General features: G+C 34.6%; 1 protein-coding gene across 1 annotated transcript in view; it reads right to left on the bottom strand.

Annotated features, from left to right (window-relative positions):
* Positions 1–13,723: 13,723 nt before the first annotated feature.
* Positions 13,724–25,287, bottom strand: part of THSD7A (thrombospondin, type I, domain containing 7A) — a 122,336-nt gene continuing 110,772 nt past the window's right edge. The window contains exons 19-22 of the mRNA XM_011990865.1: positions 22,913–22,995; positions 22,352–22,562; positions 19,836–19,923; positions 13,724–19,144 (exon numbers count right to left, since the gene is read on the bottom strand). Of these exons, the coding sequence (XP_011846255.1) occupies positions 19,060–19,144; positions 19,836–19,923; positions 22,352–22,562; positions 22,913–22,995 (467 nt within the window). The 3' untranslated portion in view covers positions 13,724–19,059. The remainder of the gene's footprint in view (positions 19,145–19,835; positions 19,924–22,351; positions 22,563–22,912; positions 22,996–25,287) is intronic.

Genomic DNA, 25,287 nt, shown 5'->3' with positions numbered 1-25,287 from the left:
AGAAAAAATATTAATTTTATCCAAATTTTAAAAGCAAGAGAATGGAAACACAAAGATTAATTTCCCCAAGTTTACACAGCTTGTAAGTGGCAGAACTCAACATTTAATCCAAGGAGTGAGGTCACAGATTCCTTGTTCTTAACAAGTACACTTTTATGAGAAAATTTCACAGAGGGAAGCCTTTTACAATTGACTACTATGGTTTAATTTTAGGTCTGCCAATCAAAGCTTTAAGGGAACTGTATCTTAATATGTAAATATAGGAAACACTCCCACTGATCAGTGAAGACTGGCTTTTAGTTCAGCGTCGTGATGTAACAAATTCCAACAGATTTACCAATTTTAAATTTCAACAGATTTTAAATCCTCCATATTTTTATTTTGCTTACAGCTCATCTCACCTCTGAGAAAAATTAACTTTTTATATTATCTGATTTAAAATATAAACTGATCTAATAATTTTAATAGTTCCTTAAGCATTGTTCACTTTTTCTGTGATGAAAAAATTCAGTCTTTAAGATCGTCTATTTTCTTCCTAGTTCTTTCTGTACCATGATGACATCTGAGTATATGGGCATGCTAAATCTATTCTCTTGGGGGTCTCCCCAAGACTAACACATGAACCTCTTTGACATTTTGAGCACCCAGGGAGAGTGGTTCATCAGGTAGCCTATGCTTTTCACTGTGGCCTTCCCCTACCTGTCCCTGCTATCCATTCCTTTTGGTTTGGTATGCCATACACCTTTTAAGGTTGTTTTGCAGCTACACAGAACCTAGCAGATGCTTTGAAATAACTCCATGAAATTAAAGTGATCTAATTAATGTGCGAAATGAAATAATCTTCTCTTTTATAGACTCTGGGCGTCTGGAATGGGGTGAGGGGTTGAAGTCTTATTTCGTTATTCCACTTGCTTTGAGATTGCTGGCATGTGGTGGGGCATTCTTTGGAGCAGTCCTGATTGAAGGTGAGGAGTGGTTGGAGTTCTTAGGAAACAACCCAAGGAAGAGGACTACTTTTATTTTCTCAGGTTATAGAAACAGGTAACCTGATTGGTACATGAAAGACGTTGTGGCATTTTCTTCACTTTGGGAAAATATGAATCAAATATCAATTTTAGTTTATTAAACTTAATAAATTAATGCTTTTAAAAAAGTTTATTACTTTTCCTACTATCTTCTTGAACCAAAAGCACATTTTAAGTTTATAATTTTTTTTATTCCCAACTGATTTTATAAAAAATGAACATTTCATCAATTTTATTTATTTTTAACATTAAGTGTCAACATTTAGTCAGAGAACGATTCTTTATTCCGTCTCAAGTTATCTTTCTCCTGACAAAGTTCTCAATGGATCTTGAATCCCATTAAGAGACGGATCGTGAGTTCCTAAGTCCATCGTATCATTCTTATGCCTTTGCATCCTCATTGCTAACCTCCCACCCTGGGGACGCGGGTAAAAGGGTGGGAGGGGTATTAAGGGATAAAAGACTACAAAACTGAGTTCAGTGTATACTGCTCGGATGATGGGTTCACTAAAATCTCACAAATTGCCAATAAAGAACTTACTCATGTAACCAAATTCCACCTGTTACCCAAAAACCTACAAGAATAAAAATTATTTTAAAAAAGGGATCACGATTTTTCATCGCTGGTGTCTCCAGAGTCTAGCACATGGCCTGGAATATATTAGATACACAATAAATATCTGTTAATGAATCAATGAGTAAAGGAATGCACCCTCTGGGGTTGTTAAGCCAGACTTTTGGATTAACATTTCTGCTAGGAATCAATTTATTTGACTATAACATTTCTTTTTTTAGAAATTTTTTTTAAGTATGAGGAAATGTGTGCTTTCAAATTAATCAGTAAGGAAAATGAAAAATAAGCAAATGACAATGTCATTGAAATACTTGTTTAAATCAGAATATGCAAAACTATGTTGCAACATTGCAATGTTAGAGGCAAAAATTTCTGCCATTTGCAGACTAGAAACCACAAGCTGGTAAAGGAAAAATAAACAGTAAAATAAAACTGTAAAAATAAACCTTAAAGTTATTCAGGGTTTTCAAATGCCCATCAATGATAGACTGGATAAAGAAAATGTGGCACATATACACCATGGAATACTATGCAGCCATAAAAAAGGATGAGTTCATGTACTTTGCAGGGACATGGATGAAGCTGGCAAATATCATTGTCAGCAAACTTACACAAGAACAGAAAACCAAATACTGCATGTTCTCATTCATAAGTGGGAGTTGAACAATGAGAACAAATGGACACAGGGAGGGGAACATCACACACTGGGACCTGTCAGGGGGTGGGGGGCTTGGGGAAGGCTAGCATTAGGAGAAATACCTAGTGTAGATGATGGGTTGGTGGGTGCAGCAAACCATCATGGCATGTGTATACCTATGTAACAAACCTGCACATTCTGCACATGTACCCCAGAACTTAAAGTATAATTTAAAAAATTATTCAGGGTTTTTTCCTCCAGATGATTATTAGTTGTCTCTATACTACTACTTATTAAATAATTACTCTTTTCCTTACTTATTTGAATTAACACTTTTATTATAAACTAAAGGTATCTGGATTTTTGAACTCTGTTCTGTTGCACAAATTATACATATTTAGCTCAATGTGTTATCCTAATGTGAACCTCTCTCATTTAAGCACCAGTAATGAAACAGAATATTACCAATACCCTAGAAATCTCTCTTTTTTTTTTTTTTTTGTAGAATTGAGGTCTCACTATGTTGTCCAGGCTGGTCTCAAACTCCTGGCCTCAAGTGATCCTCCTGCCTCAGCCGCCCAAAGTGCTGGGATTACAGGCATGAGCCACTGTGCCCGGCCTAGAATCCTTTTCTTGATAAATATTTACTGAATGAATGACAGTCTCTGAGAGGTATTCAGGATTTGTTTTATACTTTCAAATAGTATGGATGTATTGGATGAAGACAGAAAGGTGTGCATTAAACCCACAAAGGGCACAAAGATGGAGACGAATAATACATTGGATTATAGACAAGTCTCCAATATTTCTTAAAAGACAGAGACTGGAAAATAAAACTAAAATCATGTAATAGATCAATGCAAACGATGGTATATCAATGAAAAATAATGAACTCTGTAATATTATAGTAATAGAATGTAATATTGAAAAGAATTTATAACTTTCCTTCATGAGAATAGGAAAATTTAGGCGTCTCAGTTGTTTGAAAGAAGATTATGTACCAAAAAGTGTGAATATAATCTTAGTGTGCTTTTACTGGTATTTTGTGGTTAGAACAAGGATGGTTTGTCCTCATCTAGTGTGTCATTTTTAGTTCTGGACATTTTATCCCAAGAAGAGTGATACAATGGAGAATGTCTGGAGTGGGATGACTAGAATTATAAGAAGTCTGTGAACCTTAAATCTTTGTGTATTAAAGGCAAGCTTAGATAGAAATTAAAGTTATCTGAAGAACCATGATGGAATCAGGGATATTTTGCTTGAGAATGAGGTGTGGGATATCATGGGAACTTTTCTTTAAACACTTAAAGATGAATAAAGGTGGAATATCCCTTTATTCGTCTGTACGACGAATAATACATAATGTCTGGGACTAGGAATGTTTTGGATTTTGAATTTTTGTAATTTTGGGATATTGATATTATATAATTACAAGCTGAGCATACCTAATTTGAAATGTTCCAGTATGCATTTGCTTTGAGCATCACACGGACTCTCAAAAAATCTTGGATTTTTGAGCATTCCAAATTTCAGATTTTCAGATTAGGGATGCTCAATCTGTAATACAGGAAAAGATATGAATTATTCTCTGTAGTTCTAGAAGAGAAACTGAGACTCATTTAACATTTTTAGGCTGAAGACTTCAGCTCAATAAACTTATAATTGGCACAGTCCAGTGGTTAAGGGGACAGGCCCTGGAGGCTTACAGGCATGCCTGCTTTGTCGTCCAAGTCTCAATATTATCATTTTACAATTGATGTTATATTACCTCATTGAAGCACTGTGAAAATGAGATAATGATGCATGCTAAACTCTTAGTTCAGTTAATGGAGTAAACTTAAAACAAATAATTGTATCTTTAGTAGCAACTGTCTCCTTTTACCTTCTATACTAAATCACATATATTTTTATTGCTCTCTCATGTATTTCATTTATTTAGGGATGTCCTATCTGTCCCACTAGCCAATACTCTCAAAAGAACTATTTATAAAATGTCTTCACCTCCTGACCTACAACTTGCCCTTCCACAAGCTTCTGTAGCCACCTCTCAACTCACCCAGCTCTGACAAAAGTCAGCAATGACCCAAGCGCCAAATATAATAAATTCTAGTCTTCATCTCATTTTGTCTTCTCTGCAATATTTTGACAAGTTCTTTTCTTATCCTTGGCCTTTATATCACTCTCTCCTTGTTCTCTTTCATTTCTACATTAATGTTATCCTTTGCAGATTTGCCTCTGTATTTTCATCCATTAAATATTTGTGTTTCTCAGGGTTGTCTCTCTACACAGCACTCTAACTGCTTCTTATTTAACTGAGGGCTGATGACTTACAAATTCTGAATCTACAATTTTGAACTTCTCTATTAAGTTTGTGTTTTTTATTATTTTTTTGAGACAGGGTCCCACACTGTCACCCAGGCTGGAGTGCAGTGGTGCAATCTCGGGTCACTGCAACCTCTGCCTCTTGGGTTCAAGCGATTCTCGTGCCTCAGCCTGCTGGGTAGCTGGGATTAGAGGTGGGCGCCACCATGACTGGCTCATTTTTTTGTATTTTTAGTAGAGACAGGGTTTCACCATGTTGGCCAGGCTGGTCTTGAACTCCTGACATCAAATGATCTGACTGCCTTGGTCTCCCATTGTGCTAGGATTACAGGCGTGAGCCACTGTACCCGGCCTTCTATTGAGTTTAGACTCCAGTGTATAGTATCCTCCTTGTATAGGTCTGCTTGGATGTCCTACAGTCACCTGAAACTTAATAATTGCTCCCAAATGCAATCTTTATTCTACACTGTCAGTCTTAGTAAATGGATAATTAAGCTGGCACCTGGGAATTATCTTTTTATCAATCTCTTCATCCAAAAGGTTATCAAGTGCTACCAATTCAAACTCATTAACATATCTTGATGAAATCCTCCTCTCATATCTATTACTCCTTCCTCTTTCTTCAGCTCTCATTTTATTTTTTCTGGACCAATGCAGTAGTCTTCTAATTAGTTTCCAACCTTGCTTGCCCTGATGACTGCCAGAGTTATTTTTCTATTTAATTTTCAGCTTAAAATGCCTTAAGTTCAAGCTCTGTGGTATAATATTAAAACTCTAAAAATGTTTGAAGGAAGATTACACCAATCATAATAGCATTTATAAAACATATTAAATGTATTCATATTATTTTATTTTTATTTATAATTTTATAAGGAAGGCAGAATTGGTGTTATTCTCTTCCGCTTATATAGAAGAGAAAACCTAAGTGTAGAGAGGCTCAGTGACTTGCTCTCAGACACCAAGCTGATAAGTGATGAACACGAGCTGGAATCCAGGTCTTCTCTTTCCAAGTTCCCGTTTACATTGCATTATGGCATGGGGCCATGCTGAAGTATATTTTTACCATGTGCAATGTTTTGTATCCTGCTGCTTTTCAGTGAACATTATAAACCTTTTCCATGTCAAAATTCTTCACTAACATAAAATTGAAAATCAGCATAGAATTTAGAATTTTCAGTGTTTCAATATGAATGTAACATATTTCCTCTAACATCCCCTAAGATTGAACACACACACACACACACATACACACACATACACACACACACACTTCTCTTTTTAATTCAAAGTGAACTATCCAAATAACGGAGTCACAAAGGATAAAGTACAAGAAATGATAATAATTCATGTGAGACTATACACTAAACTTTACATACTTATAACTTGATACTAATTCTATTAGCAAAGAATATAGAGTAAAATTCTTTGTGACAAAGAAGAGTAGTTTTTCTAATAAAAAATGTGGAGTATATATAATAAATGAGGGATAACCAACACTTACGATATACAGTAAGAAAATCCCAACAATCAATACCTATTTAATCACAGAACAATTAAAAAGTTATATAAAATCCATCTTAACCTATATGTTAGAAGTTGATTTCAATTCACCCATGGATCCAACACCTTTTTAGATGAATGAAAAAAATTTTTTATTAACTGACTTAAGAACAAAAAACTACCTATTAAATTTGTGTACTCTTGCTTAAAGAATATCTACAGAATTCTCACCTGTTTCCTTGCAAAAGAAGTAGAAATCTATAGACTAGAGACCCTCCCTAAGAAAGAGTCACTGAGAAGCACAATGTATTTATGACTTACATAACATTTCATCCATGTGCATTTTTGGGCATTATGCAAAATTTAATTTGCATGAAGCTTTCCAAATTACTTACATTTATGAGATTTCTTTCCAGTGGGTGTTTCCATATGTTTTTAAAAATAATCATTAAAATTAAAACTTTCCTATATTTTGCAAACTACTAGGTTTTCAATCAAGAGCACATTCTTGTATTTGCGACCCACCTTCAGTGGGCATTAGTATGTCTTTTAGTGTATCTAAGAGAAATGAACACATTACCACATTTTGTACCTTTATAGGTTTTATTCTCAGAAATAAATTCTTTGATGTATTCAACTGGAACTAAAAACACTGAGGCTATTACCCCATTTTTTTAATACTTATAGGGCTTTCCCTCCAGTATGAATTCTTTCATATTTTCAAAAACAACTGGGAAAATCGCATACTATCCCATATTCCTTAAATTCATAGATTTCTCAAGTATGAGTTTTTTCATGTGTATGATTGAACATATATTTTCAACCAATATCTGTAATGTTGTAATGAAGTACATAAAAGTTTATCATATTGAATAATTTACTTAGGATTGCTAAAGTGGAATTACATGGTCAAAGGGCATTAACATTTTAAGATCGATATATATTGCTAAATTTCTTGTATGTCCATATCTTTTCCTTATTAACAAACTTGAATACTATAATTAAAAATATTTCTCAAAGTCTTTATTGCCTATGATTTCTAAGAGTATACCATTTTTTTCTTTTAACATTTACAGCATTTTTCCAAACATACCAAGAACATTTTGATATATTTAGAAGAGATGCAGAGATATTTCATTATGGTAATAGAAAGTTGGGGTGGTTCTGACTCTGGAATCTCAGTTTTCTCAGTCTAATCTGTCTTTTTGCCATGAAGTTTCTAACTGAAGCATCAACATATTGCATAATATCTAAGGAGATGATGGAGAATGTTTCCCAGTTGAGCAACCCACTATTATTCTTAGGCAGAATTTTCTCATCCATGTAGGATTTGTTGTATAATTCTATAATGAGCAAATCATGATCCCCCTTCAGGGACTTTGCACATAATGCTCACTGCCTGGGACCTCTGTTTCTCTCAATTGTCATATCCTTTACATTTCTTCTTAATGAGCCCAGATCAGGGGGACTTCTTCTTCCATGTTGTAGCACTTCTTAACATTTTTACCCTACTTAATTTTTCTCAATGGCATTTTCCCACCAACCAGTATATTGCAGTTCCTTGTTTCTTTATTGTCTCTTTCCCCTCATTGGACTGTATGCTCCATAAACACAAGTTTTGTCATTTTTCTTTTCAACTATATCTTCACAGCCTAGGATGGTGTCTGGCATATAATAGATTCTCAATAATTATTACAGAATGAATGAATGGGTAGAGATGCATGCCACATGCCACTGCCTGTATTCAGTGAATACTTACACCATGTCTTCTCATTTGTTTGAGAGGAGATGGTTTTCTCAGACTCTATACTGTAGCATAAATATAGTTTGCCAGCAGTTATCACATTAGTGAAGCAATTGAGGAATGTTAGAACTAAGTCTTTTCATGTGGTAAATAACATTCTCATTACACCTGTCCTTGGATTGACCATTGATACTAGGTTTCCCGTATTTTTCAACTTCCTCCAACTATTCCTGGATGAAAGACAAAAGCTTCTGAAGTGTTTGTTGTTCTTATTTTTCACAGCCAAGTTCTAACAGGATGTTTTGGGAGATACATAGCAATAATCCAATTAGGCAAGCATTTGTTTCATTTTTTTTCCCCCAGAGGTCTTTGATGTACCTTTTCCCCCTACCTACTTATTAGCCTCAAAAATTGAATCTGGATATCTAATCAGAAAGACAATCAGTTCTCTGAACTTCCAAGTTTTCTAAGTCCACATGAGCTGCAAAAGTTTTGCTCATTATTTGTTAAGCACTGACCACTACAGACAGAAAAAGGACTTTATTTTTATTTTATTTTATTTTATTTTATTTTTAGCTGTTCCCACTAATGTTGCAGAAACATTTTTTTTCAGTGTATTAAATTTAACTTCAGGCAATTGCTTAAATGTAAGATAATTCCTTTTTGTTATTCCTTTGGCACATCCAAAGTACAGTTTCACATTAGCAACAATGAGCCAGAGGGTTAAAAAAATTAAAATTATTTTGGAAGATAGGGACTTAGGCAGAAAAAAAGGTCCATTCCAAAATGACAAATATTTAGCATCATTTTTACTTTTATTTATATAGAAGGACCCTCATTTATGATTGCTTTTTAAATTGGCCTTAAAATACATGATTAGGAGTAAACATTTTTGAGTTTTATTACTACATCAAAGATCTTGACTCTCAACTTCCAATCAATATTTTGTATCAGGCTGGGTGCGGTCACTCATGCCTGTAATCCCAGCGCTTTGGGGGACCGAGATGGGTAGGTGGCTTGAGCCCAGGAGTTCAAGACCAGTCTTGGCAACATAGCAAGACCCTGTCTCTTCCAATAACAACAACAAAAAATTAGCCAGGCTTGGTGGCATGTGTTTATAGTCCCAGTTACTTGGGAGGCTGAGGTAGGAGGATTGCTTGAGCCTAGGAAGTCAAGGCTGTAGTGAGCTTATTTTGCCATTGCACTGGGCACATGCGAGACCCTGACTAAAAAAAAAAAAAAAAATAGTTTGAAGCATTAAAAATAAACAGCTTGAGGGCCATTTCAAAAAGATAACTAAGAAATATTTTTTGAATAAGTGCTGAGATTTCTTACTAATTTTACCAGTCCCCAATTCTGACAAATTAAAGACAGAAATAAGATCTTATAGACAAGATCTTGTGTTATTTGTTTAAACTTTTAATTCACAAAACACAGTGGACAGTATTTCTGTCTACTTATGTTGTTTCCATACTTTAGCAAATACCAACATGATACAACACATATCCTTGTATTATATTATTGTGCATGTTTTATATTAATTATATATCACTTCTGTATTCACACATGCGCACGTGTATATATAATACACAAATCATTATCATCTGTCAATCTATTTCTAGACATTGGGGTCAGTTTTTAGAAGTGGAATTACTAGGTTAAAGGATATGTTTATTTATAATTAAAAATAGTATTACATTGCCCTTTATTGACTTGATTATCAATTAATACTACCTCAACTAGAAATAAAAAAGAATGATACTGTTTTCCTTATATACTTGATAAGATAGTGGATTGTCAAATTTCATTTTTCCCATCCATTGCGTCATTGTTTTAAATAACATTTCTTTAATTATAAATGCTCATGAGAATCTTTTTGATAAGTTCAAAAGCTACTTATTATATTTTCTTCTTTGTTCTTTGGGCCCTCTTCCCATATCCTGACAGAACTTTCAATAGAGGTTTTTAGTCTTTTCTTGGTTTTCTTTTCCTAGCAAACTTCGTAAAATATGCAGGATCTGACTATTGTCAGTGGTAGGTATTGCTCTTAATACTTCCATACCAATGGACTGTGCCTACACTTGGTATTATCATTTAAGTAAGATAATGTACCAATTTATTGCTACATCTGCTTTCATTGTAAACCCATAATTACATTTAAATCTTTCTGGCTAGGAATTGTTGATTTTTGAAAGCCAATATGATGCCTATTCTGAAGAGAATTGTATCAAAGGCCTCTCTAGTTTTTATCACTGAACAAATGTTGCCATAATGTTTTTGCAGCATGCATTTATATCATGATCACTACCAGACATAGCCTCAGTCTATCATTGTAGGAGACGTTTTAATTTGATTTTCCTATGGATTATTCCATATAGAGATTAGAATTCAAGAGCATACCAAAATTAATTTTAAGGGTCATTTATATAAGTCTCCAATTATAATCCTGTCCACTATACCTCCTTCTACAGCCAGGATACTTTTCTACTCGCCTTATTTTATAAACCATTTCTTCCCCCCATAGATAGTAAGGTAGTGTCATCAGAAGAAAAGGCCTATACCCTTTGGGAAACAAATCGTACAACGTGATAAACATTAAAAATAACCCCCTGCCAGCAGACAAATATTGTAAACGCGTGAACCTTTTATAAAGATAAATTATGAAAGGGTACAGTTATACTTCAGCTGTCAGCATAGCCGCTGGAGGGTCACTGGGGATGTGGTGTGACAGGATTCTCACTAAACGCACTGTGTTTATAAAAGACTGGGACACAGGTCCACGCTATCCACTGAGACGCTGACTTTCCCTCTGTAGTACTTTCTGGCTGACTCTGATTTTGAAATTCTTTTTACCTCTCAAGGAAATCAAGACATTGTTTTCGACAAGAAATGGATTTTAAATGGTCTATTAAAGTATTTACATGGTTGCTGAATGTCCTGTTCTATTGTTTCAAAGCAAATTAAGGGAATTTGGAAGCACTTTGAATTGTTACTCTATTCTGTTTTTTCCATTTTATTTTTGCTCTGAAGCACATAGTATATAATTTGATTATTACTAACATCATAAAATCATTTAATGTTATTTAAGACTGAATAGTATAATCAGACTGCTTTTATATCCTGGATCAAAGGCTTTTTAGGAATTTGAAATTGTCCTTTGCTTAATTTTCCAGTATTCCAAGCACTCTTGCCTACTCCCCCTGGAATAATTTCCCATTAATTTAATTCACTTAAATTACAATTGAGTGAAAACTACAATCGAATTATGTCTTTTACGGACCCTGTTTTCAATACAGTTTTATAAATTCCAGAGCCCACATCTTACTGGAGTATCCTTAGGTATTTAATGTCACTCCTCTATGATACCAGTCTCAGTTACTGTTTTTCTTTCTTCAACTGCTCTGTTACTGTTCTGTTCTTGTTAGCATTGTGCATTCTAAGTGTTTAGAGTAATATATATCTGGCTAGTGAAATCAATATAAGATATATTTATGAGAGTAGAGTACCGACAGCTTTAAGCTATGGATGAGTTAGTTGGTTTTTTAACCCTAGTGGCCACTTCATAATTAATCCGCTATTTATTATTATCTACTCTTTAGTCATAAACCTTGCACTTCACTAATTCTTTTGTTCATTTATTCACCCAAAAGGAAATCATAATTCTTACTGTGTGTTGGGTATTATTCCAGGCAAGAAACAAAATAAAGACCTGGCCTCTCTCATTGTGTGGGAGAGAGAAAAAACAACAGGGAGATATGTAATATCAGGTTCCATGAAGAAAACAAAAGAAGGTCAGGAAAATAGAGAGTGGTGGGATAGTCAAGGAAGGCTTCTCAGAGGGGTGGCATTTGAGCAGAGACTTGCACGAAGTGGGGGAGCAGCCATGCCTATATCAAGGGGAAGTTTCTAGGTAGAGGTAGTAAAAATGTCAAAGCTCTGAGGAGAATGTGTAGTTTAACAGAAGGTTGGGCTCCAGCTTTATCACTTCCAGCCACACTGTGCTCAAGGGTGAGCATGAGTGGGAATGTGCATGCATAGGGGCTAGTTAGGATAGAGAGAGAATATCCAGCTTCACAACAGGCAGGGGGACAGTGAAGTGGCCACAGCCATGGTGGCGGAACCCCTGCCTGAGATGACCAAAAAAAAAAAAAAGATTGTGGGGAAATAGAATCCCCAAATTTATTTTTCCTTCTTTACAGAAAAGTTAAAATTTAGGGCCAGGTGCAGTGGGTCATGCCTCGCCAAGGTGGGCAGATCATGAGGTCAGGAGATAGAGACCATCCTGGCTAACACAGTGAAAACCCCTCGCTACTAAACGTACAAAATAATAGCCAGGTGTGGTGGCACACGCCTGCAGTCCTGGAGAGTGAGGTAGGAGAATCACTTGAACCCGGGAGGTGGAGGTTGCAGTGAACCAAGATTGCACCACTGTACTCAAGCCTGGGCAACAGAATGAGACTCTGTCTCAAAAGATAATAAAATAAAAATTAGTTGATGGCCTAAAATTAACAACCATATTGGCATCATCATAATTGCCATTTGAAAATTATATGTAATAGAAGATCAAGTCCAAATAGCCAGACATATATGAAATGATGAAAAGCTGCTCAAATGTGCTACTAGTCAAGGAGATGAAAGCAATGAGAGGGATTGATGTTTTGATTAGCCTGGATTGGAACTTTGATAACTCTGATACTTTGATAACTCTTATTGTTATCAAAAAGCCATGGGATTTGTCTTAGGTGGTGCCAAAGACAGGATGAAGGACATTTTATAGTGTCAGAAAACATAATAGGAAAAAAAAAATGAAGCTGTTTCCTAATTGTATCTACTAAATTCACCCATTTCTCTCTCTCTCTCTCTCTCTCTCTCATATCTCACTCCCCACTATCATATTTATAATGTCATATGATCAAGGAGAAAAATATGAGAGGATACATATCAAATTGTTAAGTTAACTTGGCTGGGAGATGATATGGAAGAAGGTGAAAGGGGGAAGGGAAGTCACATAAAAGTACTGCAATATCAGAAAGTCTGACTACATTTATGCATTTTTGTATGCGTACAATATCTTTTCAGAGTAACTGACACTGATGGGGGGTATAAATTGAAGTGTGTGTGTTGTGGAATATATACAGACTTTAATGAAAGAATCACTAGGGACACAGAAGCAGCAAAAATAAAATGTAGACTAGTCATATTCATATTTGTGTTTGTAGGGCATAAATTGGAATTGCAAAATAAAAAACGAAGTTAGCTATTTGACTATGAAAGTCCAGATATCTAGAAAAAAATCTGTGTGATACTTTGAAAAATTTTTTCACCTAGTTTCACTTGTAATGAGTAATGCAGAAAATAAAAAGACTGGAAATTATCATTTTTCCATCAAGCATGTAGGCTAGCGACATGTTCTGAGTGGTTCACAGATTGAGGGCTTAGATGGTTCCCTACTTATATTTTAGCAAATGGCTATTTCAGAAAGTGTTTTAACTGCAAACTACCCCAGAAGTAACTTGTCTAAGTTGTGTGTCCCTTCCTGAATTTGTTAAGGCGTGAGCTTCTGCTTTGACTTTTAGGTCTGGTTTTTTGTAGGTAGACACAGGGACAAGAGACAGCGAGGGGTGTGCCTTACGACTGACTGGGTGGGAAGAGCTGTACTCTGTTGTAGAGTTTCCCCATCCTCTGCTGCTGCCATTTTTGAACTGACTGGAGACCAGGAGGTCTTTTGTCCATGATTCACCTGGTGGCCTCAGCCAACTTTCAAAGTAAAAGTTGCATTTCTTGAACTTTTCAAATTGGAGTTGTTATACGACCCAGGAAAGGGCAATACAGTAGGTAAAAGATTTAGGTATTCACTGGAAAAAAACTTTAATCCATATTTAAGAAGCAATTGGTGCAAATCAAAACACGGATACACATGATTAGAATGAAAATGATTTCCGTATTTATGTTTGTCAGCAATATAGTTATTTACAAATAACCCATATGAAAATGTAAAAAAGCATATTACATCTTCACATGCCATCTGTATTGACTGAATAAAGCTTAGTGACATTATTTGCAAATCTGTAGTTAATTGTATATAGACATTTTGTGCGTTAAAAAGGAAATGTACATAATGTAAAATAAATTACATTACACAATTTACAAAGTAATATTAACAAAAATTCTTAGACAGCTGCCTCCTTATTTAAACAAAATAAATATTCAGGTAGTTAACATAAAATACACATTCAGGGAATAATAATTTATAGAAAGACATTGCAAATTTAATAAAGTTATATTTTACAATGATAGATACTGATCTCTTCAAATCTCTGTGATAGAAATGGAGAAAAAAGTACCAGAAAAGGAATCTAAATGTTTACTTTCTAAAAATAAACACAAACAGATTTCTGAAAAATAGTTGGGAAAAGTTTACTGAGGGTAAAAGTAGGTAATCTAGAAACTATGGCTTAAAAACAGAATAAATCTACAAAACACAAGACTGACAATTATATTCTAAATAATATAGAGATTTTTGATCACTGAAAACATGACTCACACAAACTAAATCTCTTCATATACTGCCCACTTTTAAGATCTGACTTGGTAGAAACATACAAAAAAATGCAAAATTAACTGGTTAGCATTAGTTTTATTCATTTAATAATGTAGACATAACCATTTTTCAGTGTCCCTGCTAGATATAAGATTATCATTAACACACTGCAAACCATCCTTTTTATAAAAGGATAACTACTTGCTTGGCTCACACACCAGTTTCTGATACCTGAAATCCTGTCCTGCAGCCAGGACCGCCTGAGGGCAGGACCAGGGGAGACTCTTATTCCCAGAACAGGCAGATGTAGTTCTCACAACTAAACTAGTCCCAGGAAAGATCACATTCCGACAAGATTCCTCACAGATTTGCTCAAGGACAACTATTCTTTCAACACCCTCAATTTTTGAGCAGAAATAGAAGAACCCACACTTGAATTTGGTAATATTTTCATAAACAGGAGATCCCAGATCATTTGGGAATTGTGCTTCTCATGTACTGTACAGACCCACGTCAGCTTTAGAACAGGTTCTCCCTTCTGTATGGTACTGAAAAGTACGGGCCTTCCTCACTGTCTTGTGGTGTGGAATATGAACAAAGAAAGACTCGAGATGGAGACAGGAGGATATGGGGTGATCTAAAGCAAGTGTAGGCATGGACATTTTTACAGAAAAGGGTTTGTTTTTTTTTTTTCCCTACATGCCTTCCACATTTTTCCTTTTCCCTTTATTCATTTCTTTGACCAGTGGATTTGGTGTAAGTCAGGATGTTCACACTGAGTGAGTGACACTTAGATTCTAATACGGAAGGACATATAGGAATTCTCTCTCTCTTTTTTTTTAATTAAAAAATTGGGCATGTTTGGTGGGAAGTAGGTAAGAATAGCTGTTGAGAGTAGAAAGAGACCAAGCAAAGAAAATAATCAGAAAGAACCAAATATACAGGTTGTTGGGGGAGGTAAATAAATGTGTGAGAGGTCTATTCAATTCCTGTGAGAAGGAAGACATGAATGTATCTTGAAATGCCCAGGAACTTAACAGGGGTCTGATTAAGTTACAGTGACCACTGCCACCTACCTGAGGGTGGGGCAGGGAAAAATCAAACTCCTAATACCATGGCCTAAAGGCATGTATATTACATATGGGAAAATACTAACCCCCTCTAAAAACAAACCTAGAGTAAAAGTCAACAGGTTTCAGTGTTATCTTCACTCATTAGGCATTTTTCCCTTCTTTTGGATGTCTTAAGTACCTATGTATACAAAAGCCGTTACTAACTTTTGTTTTTTACAGTGCCTAGCAGAGTCTTACGTGTCAATAAATATTTGCCTTGTTAGAAGTAATTTGTGCTTTGTTATAAGTAATTAAAACATGCTTTTATGCACTCTTTTTTAATTCACTTAAGCTACACTGTAGTGTCCTCAAAAAAGCCTTTGAATAAGATTACAGTCCATATATTGGATTAGGTATTGATGAATAAGCAAATCAGCCCCTTTCAAAAGAGATCAGTTAGTTCTATTCTACATGGTTTCTAGTGAAATAGTCCGGCAAACTCATATACTACTGTCAAACTTTCTCTGCTCTTTTTAAAAAAAACCAAACAGACCTTCATTCTAGGGAACAGCAGTTCTACATCTTTTTGGCCTCACAGACCACTTCGGTAAGGTTGAAAGTGTCAATAGAGAAATTACTACTATATTCCCCTCCCAAATTTTTAGAAGGAACAGGAAAAATAAGGTTTTGATGAAATTCCAATAAAATATTTAACTCATTGTCTCATGCCAGAAACAAAAATAAGGCCATTTTCATGTTATAAACATGAATATAGTAACCTTCCATTTGTCCAAAATAGCCAGATTGCTACATTCTCCTCTTTCCACCTTTCTAACAAGAGGTTATCCAGTATTTATTTATCCTAACAGTGATCTTCCAATATGTTCTCTATTAGGTCAAGTTGAACCTAATTTCCCCTGTCTCATATAATTTTGTGTGTATATGTGTGTGTGTATATATATACACACATACACACATATATACACACATATGCTGTAAAATCTAATCAATTTATGAATAAAATGTCTTGTATTTTTCATAACATTCTATAATTTTGATTTTCTAATTCTTATAGATAGGATGATACTAATCTTTTCTGAATTAGTGACATTTTACAATATCTTCAGTATAGCTTTAGTAGGTATTCTATCCCACATTTAAAAATTATTAGGTGTTGCAACATTTTATAAGAGGGTTAGCTGAATTTTTCAAGTAACCATAATAGATTCTCTCTTAACCATTTTGGACAAATGGATTTTATTTTATTCAAAGAGATCAACTTTAGGATTATTTGGAAGACCCCTGAGTATATACATAGACAATCACAGTTTTAGAGTAACAATATTATTTTTTCTTCCTCTTTAATAAAACAGATAAAATGGATTTTGTTTTTATGGTTTTAAATCCTTGATTTAAAGTAAAATTTTCATCTTCCTACCTGTTCTTTTTGCAATGATTTACATTTCCTAATATAGTGAATATTGAATAAGGAATTAGCGCTTACTGCATTTAGTTCTTATTGAAATACATACAAATATTTTCATTTTGGGGACAACGACATCCTAACCTGATGTCTTTTGTAATCTTTGCAAACACTCTGATGAACAGCAGGGGGAGTTCATACTCCAGTATGAGGGTAAAATACCTTCTAATCCAAAACACTTTTACAGGAACACAGCTGTTTAAGATAAAATAGCATGTTATACTATTTTTCAAAGAACCTGAAAAGCTAGTGTCCTCCTCTCTCACAAAGGTTGTTGTAATAATGTTGCCTGAAAATGGTATTGCTTTTTAATGGCACCTTTTGAGTTTTCCTTTCATTTGCAAGAAGTCTGCTGAGTTAAATATTGTTCCACTGTGCCATTCCCAGGGCTACATCTGTAGAAAATATAGCTACTTTTGGTACAGTGGGAAATGTAATGACTGTAAAGTCTCACCTTTTAACATTGAACAGTCAGTGGGTAAATGAATGAAAACGAAAGATGACACTATGGAGAGTTAGCATTAAAAAACATCCAGACCAGGGGTCAGCAAAATATGACCTGCCAAGGTGCCCTACTCGCTGTTTCTGTAAGGAAAGTTATATGGGAAAGCAGTTATGTTCATTCTTTTATTTACTAAGATCGCATTAGCAGAATGGCAAAGTTGAGAAGTTGCAACGTAGACCTTTTGGAAAATATTTTCTGTATAGTCCTTTACAGAAAAAGTTTGCCACTCTTGGTCTAGATATGTAATGAAGTCTTGGGCAAGATATTTATTTCTCTTTTAAAATTTTAGTTTTGAAATCATGCATGGAAGAGATTGCTTCAAATTTTGCCAGTGAGAAAGGCAAAAGACTATGGATCTTGAAATACTGCCTGAAACTAGGAAATCAAATTAGAGAGAAGGAAAAATCAACATATAATTTTGATTTCCTTTAGTTACAAAAGTCATTGATACATTATTTTCTCCATCTGCTCAAAATTAAAAAGACAACCAGTTCCTTTTTTTCTTTTTTCTTTTCTTAACAAAGATAACAAATATAAAAATCTAGTCATAAACAGCCTTCAAAGACCAATTACAAACCAACTAGAGGAATCCACCTTTTAGAGGGTTAAGGGGTTAGGGACTTCAACACTTAAATTACCGCCATGTTGTCAGTTTCACAATGGCTGCAGTGATGAGGAAGTGTGTGTACAGCAGGTGTAATAGCTGATTTCATCTTGCTACCATCCAAACTGAACTTTTCTCTCTTCAGGATACAAGAACTTGCAAATGTCTTCATGACACTCTTGGCACAGATGTCTTCATCCCATATGAAAAGAGGCAGTTTCTATGGCAATACTGGTTAAGCGCCTATCATGCTGCACTAATATAGTGCAAAAATGTGCCTTCCATATAGCAAAAAAGATGCAGGCAACCAGTTTGAAAATCAGGGAAAGTAGAAATGTATTGTATTAACACAAGTAAATTAGTTTTCCAGACAATTACCACTATAAAATACTGAACTTGAGGACTCTTCCTTCTAAGACACTAGTACTTGTCCAGCATTCTTACTTTGGAGAGAGACGAGAATGAAGTCTTAAAAAAGAGGCTCCGTCTCTAAAATGCAGGTCAATAAAATCTACCATTGACCACCAAGATGCTGAATTTATTCAATGGATTTTCTGCTTAGCTTAGAGCTTATATGTTATGCATTGTTAAAATTGCTTATTAGCAAGTACATAATCTGACATAATGTGTATCATTCAACTGAGTACACATGTTAATTTGACTATAGTATTGTGGAGATCTTGGTAGAAACTCTTCATGCTAGGAAGTTTTATGGATTAACACTGCAGACAATCTTGTATCAGGCATCCTAACTGGCCAATTCCACCATTATTTTTTAGAGATGAAAATGGTTTTTCAGTTGGTAGACTTCAGAAAAGATGACATAAAACTTTCAGAATGCAGCATGTATTCAGCTAAATCTCCTATAATTCTCATGGTTGATGGTCTCTATGTAAGTGGTACTGTCTGGAATATCTCCAGTGGCAGTATGATTTTCACTCTTGTCTTTATGATGCCCTTTTTAAAAATTAAAATATATTTTAATCCACACAGTTTGGATACATTTGTTGTGACCTCTGGACATCTATGAAGTCAGAAATCCAAGACTGGTTGTTGCCAGAAAAGTTATATGTTACATGTCAGCATCTCCATCATAGGCTAAGGTTAAAGGTTTCAGTCGGTTGTTTTGCCTTCTTTGGGGTTTCTTTGGCTTTTTGCTGTAAAACAGTTCATTAAAATTTGGAGAAAGAAAATCAGTTTCTAATTGTAAATTTGATTGCTTTAAGCAAAAAAAAGTAAAAACAAATTGATAAACCAAAATTGCCTCATTGCTTGCATTGCCTAAAGTCTACCTTAGAATTTGATTTTCTGATCTCCTTGAATTTCAGTTTTTGCTTTGAATAAACTCTAAGTAAGCTTCAAATGTTTTACTATCCTACAAAAGATAAATTATCCAAGTGGGATTCTTTTAGTATTGACAATAGAAATAATATCATAGTGGGGTCATTTTCATTTGGTCAGAAACCTTTATAAATAATGCATAATTTATAAATAATGCATGTTTTAAAAGATAGTTGAATAAGATTAGGTATTACTGTAATATCTTCCTCCATTAGTAATTCAATATAAAAATCCACAGTTTGCCATAATCAGTACAAAGCAATATTCTCTTGAAAGTATGCAAGAGAACACACTCGAGAAGATGACCCACAGCAAGTTCTTGCTCATCTTTAGAAATGAAATGGTTCAGATTTGGTAGCTTTTAGCCCATCTAGGACTAAAGCCATGTTTATTTAGAAATTCATGTGAACACCAGATGGATGTAGAGAACTTATTTGAGACATTAGTTTGCTGTTTCTGTGTTACGATTAAGTATCTCTTTGGATTTTTAATTATTTAAACACTCACCAAGCTAGATAAATCATGGAGACAATAAAGATGAGTAACACAAATGCCCCAGCTGCTACGCCGTAAACCCAGGTCTTTAGTCTCCCATCTAAGAAGAATAGATATTAGTTATTAATTTACATTAATCTGGTATACATGAGGCAGTCTTTAACGATGACCAATGATCAGTCACACATGACCAATTTCTTTCAAAACCCAAAAAGAATTATTGCTTCAGCACAGTTAATGATTAATGCAAAGCTGCTGTTATGGGTTAGATACTGCTTCATTAAAGAGAAATTATCATGGAAAATTGAATTGAAAAGTTATAAATGTTTGACTTCAGATTTCAAATTTCTTTGTCAAAACTTCAGCTGCCTTTCATCTCAATCTTACTTCAAACTCAATACATGTGTAATGCTATATAAACATTTTCTTCTGATTTTCAATCTATTTTGAGAATTGCAATGATAAGATGAAAAATGCAATTTTAAGAAAGTTTCTACAACCTCAAGTTAACGCAGATAGGTATTTAAACAAAAATTTTGTCATTTTTATTCCAGGTAAAATGAAAGTGAACATATTTAACATCTTATGGAATTAATAATCTTTTATCTAGTCTGCACTTACAATGTGTTTTAAAATTGGCTGACAATGTCATTTACAAAAACAACTAGTTTGGTTAACATATAAAAGGATCTATAAATTGTTTTCTACCTTTTCTATTATATGGAATCAGACATAACAGGAACTTTTATAATTTGGGTTTCTGGTCTCATCTTCTTTGAACTCCTCAATTTTATGCTCTGAATAAACTTCAAGCACAAGATGTTATTAATGACATTGGCCGATTTAATTTGATCCTCACATCAACATATATTTTCTATTGCAGTTAAGTATTTGATCTTAGTGTTAAATTATAGATTGGGCAAAATAGATTGGGCAAAACTGACCTCACGTAGACTCTGGTTTATTCAATATTTGAAAGGCATCAAATGCGAATTGGTACTGTGGAATTTTTTCGCCTGGAGTTAGATCAAATTAGAAGTTCATTTGCTGGGAATAAACTCAATAAATATTCTAAATATCATTTCTTTCTAATCCTAAAGATTTTTTTTTTAATTTGAGTTCAGTTTAGAATCAAAAGAACCATTCCACGGTTGAGGTTCTCTACGTTGAGAGTTTCTTCAACAAATTTTTTTGGGTTTTTCAAAATCAAAGAATATCTAAGTTTTCAGAACATGTACCTTCTAAATATATTAAAATGTTCACTTTGGGGAAACTATATATAAAATTTAAAATAATGACAATAACAATCTTTTGGGGAAAAAAAAAAAGGACTGGTTTTGATCTGAGGAGATCTGCTTCAATTCTTAGTAAAGGTCAAAATTGCTACTGGTTGTCTGCTAGTCCATTGTGTTGAACACTAAGGGAAGAGTTTCCCATGCTTACACAGATGAGTCAGCTTTGCACAATAAATTGTACTATCAGCCAAATAAGCCAATTAAAGCAGGAATCATGTGATTAAAAGCAAATCTCCCAAACATTTAAAATATCTTAAAAATCCAACATTTATTCTCCAATAAGGTAAAGTATTCAGACTTAATGCACAGAAATGGAGATGTGCTGGCTATGCAGATTCCTTCCATCCTTTCTCATGTTTCTAATGGCATTTTAAAGTAGACTATGCCTGGCTCTGACTGGAGATTTCCTTTGCTTCATGGACTAGTAGTTCCTCCAGGGTATGAGAAAAAGTGGCATGATATTATTGGCTGCTTTATAAACCATGTAGCACATTTTCAAGCACCAGGTTAGTTCTAGGAATGAGCATATGATTAAATCCAACTGAGGGAAAGTGTGTAGAGTAGAGAATAGCATATCATGAGGTCTTCAAGCATTTTCCTGTATTGGCTTTGCATTTATTACCAGATACATTAAGAGCTGTCTGTGAATGTGAAAAAATATTTGAATCATCCCATCCAGAAGGGAAGGCTCCACTGTTGCCCCTGTGTATATGGCACTAGTACAGATCTGAGTATTTGAGTATGCTGATTTTTAGGGCTGATACAAACTGGTCCATCTACCACGTGCCCCCTGGCACAGAACTGCATTCCTGATGTTTTTATTTATGGGTCAAACTATTACTGTTCCTATGATCAAATTAAAAATTCTGGAATGCCTTTATAGTCTCCTTTATCTTAGTTCTGAATGACAACACATTTTTTAAAAATTCATGTTTCCATCTTTGTTCAATTTGAAATTAATTATACTTGTAATTTTTGGACTGGAATTGAACTGAATCATATTGATCCAAAATTTTTTCTCAGAAGTAATTTCATTTCTCTGAACTTCAAACATGAGTTATTTTCCTTAATGATAGTAAAAAATTTAAGAATAGATGGCACTATCAGAATAAATGCATGTAGATAAAATAATCAATAGCTCATATAAAAATGCTTGCTCACTTTTTAATTCTTTGGCATTGCCTAAATGTATAACTAATGGTTTCTACTTCAACACTAGTCTAGTCAGTTCACCTGGCCCAAATGGCTGCAGAAACCAGGTCCTTCCCCGTCCTGCTGGGTTACTGGAGGGTTGGGTTGGATGTACAGCCCGACTGGTTTTCACATCTCCTCTTTTGTCCTCCACGGTGGGTATTACCACCACGGGGATAAGTGTGCATTGCTCAAGGGTGCTGTTAGAAGACATGACTTCAGTGTACCCTTCTTCACAATGGCATGTTTTTGTCTGCAGGAGAACAAGAAGATTTACACTAGCCATGCAAGGAATCTTTGAAAGTCTAACAGACCGGACTTGAAGAGAAGGCTTTAAACAAGGTTTGTTTTGGGAATTACTATATGTAATTCCTGTGATATTTTTAACTACATAGAAACATACTTTTGGCATTATATATAAATGTATTCTAAAGGTGAAAGCAAGTGAATTCAGGACTTTTTAGATTGATAAAAGGAGATGTCTAAAATGGGATTTTTATGCCTCAAGACATGCTTTGTTTGGAGGGAGATGAAACTGCACAAGAGACAGTGGGGTGACAAATGATGGAGCTGGCTTGTCTGCCCTGACGAATTTACACATACCTCGCTACAGTACGAGTGGGGTTGACTACACGGTGGGTTACAAGACCTGTCGGCATCAGGCTGGCTCATCACCAAGCAGCCCCCTGCAGAACAGAAAATCATGTTTTGACAAATAATATGTCTTGTTATGATGAAAATACACTATTGTTAGTGACTTGTCTTTGAATCCTGAACTACCTTGGGAATTCCAGGAATTTTTCTGTCAGTGGTTGACTGTGAAATATTTGGTTAACCTTAACCACCTTATTTAGTGATTCCAGCCCCTTCTTACCCAGGGGAGCTAGCTCAGTGCCTGGTACTCAGCAGGTGTTCAACAAGCGTTTGTTGAAATAATTATTTTATAGCTGCTATTTTGAAAATACTAATTGCACACAACCTTTTTCTGCCAGGAGCACATGAAGCCAAGTCCAGCAACTGAAAAGCTGATTTCATTTCCTTTTCAAGTAAAACGATAGTTTTCATGTCTTTAGAAATAACTCTTTAGCTCTTTATGTTAAATAAATGTTTTCTTTAAATAATGCATATTTCTTTTTTAGAAAAATCACAATTTCTGCTAATTCAGGGTGTTTTTTGGATATAGTGAAGAAAACAAATGTATCTACTAAATCATTTATTTTGCACTATGGTTTATTACAGCTGTTTATCTCTCTCTTGTTTATTTTCAAGTGTAGTACCAACTGTGCCTAAGTTGTTTCAAGTGAGGTTTTAAATGGAAATAGATATAAAAAACATTGGTGACATGAAGGAGACTCATATTTTCAAACTATACTTGTTCAGTTTAACATAATATTAGCAAAATAAAATTTTTTCTTTGTTTATGGAACTGATGATTCTCTGGAATTTAATCACAGGTGCCTATTGCCAATTCTTTGTGTTTCTCTCTGTTGCAATCACAAAATACAGAAAAATTGTCACAGAAAAGCAGTTAGTCATTGCAAGGCAACTGCAGTTAATTGGCCACATTGAAGTTGTTATCATTAAACACACACACACAAAGCAATATTTTGAGTTTCTTATAAGGACAATTCATAAATTAAAGCAATTGATCAAGATAGGTAATATACTTTACATGCTTGTCTATTTGTCATAATCTCATCTCTCCTAAAAGATGAAAGAATGCATATAGAGTTTAACACACATCATTTACACATTGGCCTTTTGGTACTGAATAGCATTAGAAATAATCCATTGGACACTTTGCTGAATTGAAAAGAAATTAAAAGTAATGATTTTATAGGTAAGTCGTTTAAAATTTGACTTACCTTTGCATTGGGGGAATAGCCCCAATTGCAGTGGAAAAAGAGTTTTTAATATATGGAAGAAAAGTCAGGTAAATATTATTTGCATCAAAAAATTGCAAACCTATAGGATCATCTAGAGAAGCTGTTAGAATGGAGACATTTATTTCCAATCTCTGAGCTGAATGGATGACTTCTGTAACAACAACTCATTCAGAAAGCCTGTCTATCCCTGTCCAGGACTCTTCTCACTCCATACCTCTTAGAGTGGGGTAGATGGAGAATACAGTGAGAGAGCAAAGGGTTTCTACTAGATGTCTTTTCTTTGTTATATATGTGACCACAGGGAGTTATTAAGGATTTCTTGAGAGAGCTTTCTCATGTATAAAATCATATCTTCAAAAGAAAAAAAATTGACATCCTGATCCAGCTCCCATACAGAGGAAATAAATAATTGGGTTTCAATAAATCCAGGTAATTTAAAATTCAATATAAAGATGGATAGTTTTCAAAAATCATATTGATCCTTGCTCCTGTTTCTTACTGTATATATTAAAGTGAAATTTATAAATGAACATTACTCAGAGGCATCCAAATGTACACTGTATTTTTCCCCCACAGCAGGGTCAAAACACAGCAGCAAGTCAGCCTGAGCAGTTAACTGTCAAGACTCCTGCTGTTGCTATGCAATGGCAATTCCTGTAAGTTATATTTATAAAAAGAAATTGTTTATGGAAAGGCTTAGATTTCTGGGTCCATGTGCCTGAAATTAAGGTTCTGGTTCTGACTTGTATTTCTTTCTAGGAAATTTGCTTGGTTGTTCACTACCTATCTTGAGCCAAAGTCTTTTCCTCCTTCAAGGGGTCCTTGGGATCCCTCATGCTTGCTTACAGGCTTCAGATAGGCTTTTAGTAATTGCACACTAGAGTAGTTCTTTGGAGGCATATATTGGTCGAAGTACAATCAAAAAAATTTCTTCCTTTGGATTTCTTCTTTGGATATATAATAATTTGGGGATGCGGGCGCAGTAGATGAGCTGCTCAGATGGTCTGGGTTTGAAATTTACCAGTAGGTCTTCTCTATTAATTAGTTTAAAAATCTCTAAATCATAGACATCTGAATTTAAGCAAGATATTT

This window comes from Mandrillus leucophaeus, unplaced genomic scaffold, assembly GCF_000951045.1.
Source record: "Mandrillus leucophaeus isolate KB7577 unplaced genomic scaffold, Mleu.le_1.0 Scaffold385, whole genome shotgun sequence".
NCBI classification, from domain to species: domain Eukaryota; kingdom Metazoa; phylum Chordata; class Mammalia; order Primates; family Cercopithecidae; genus Mandrillus; species Mandrillus leucophaeus.
This window is presented reverse-complemented; position numbering and strand designations above follow the sequence as displayed.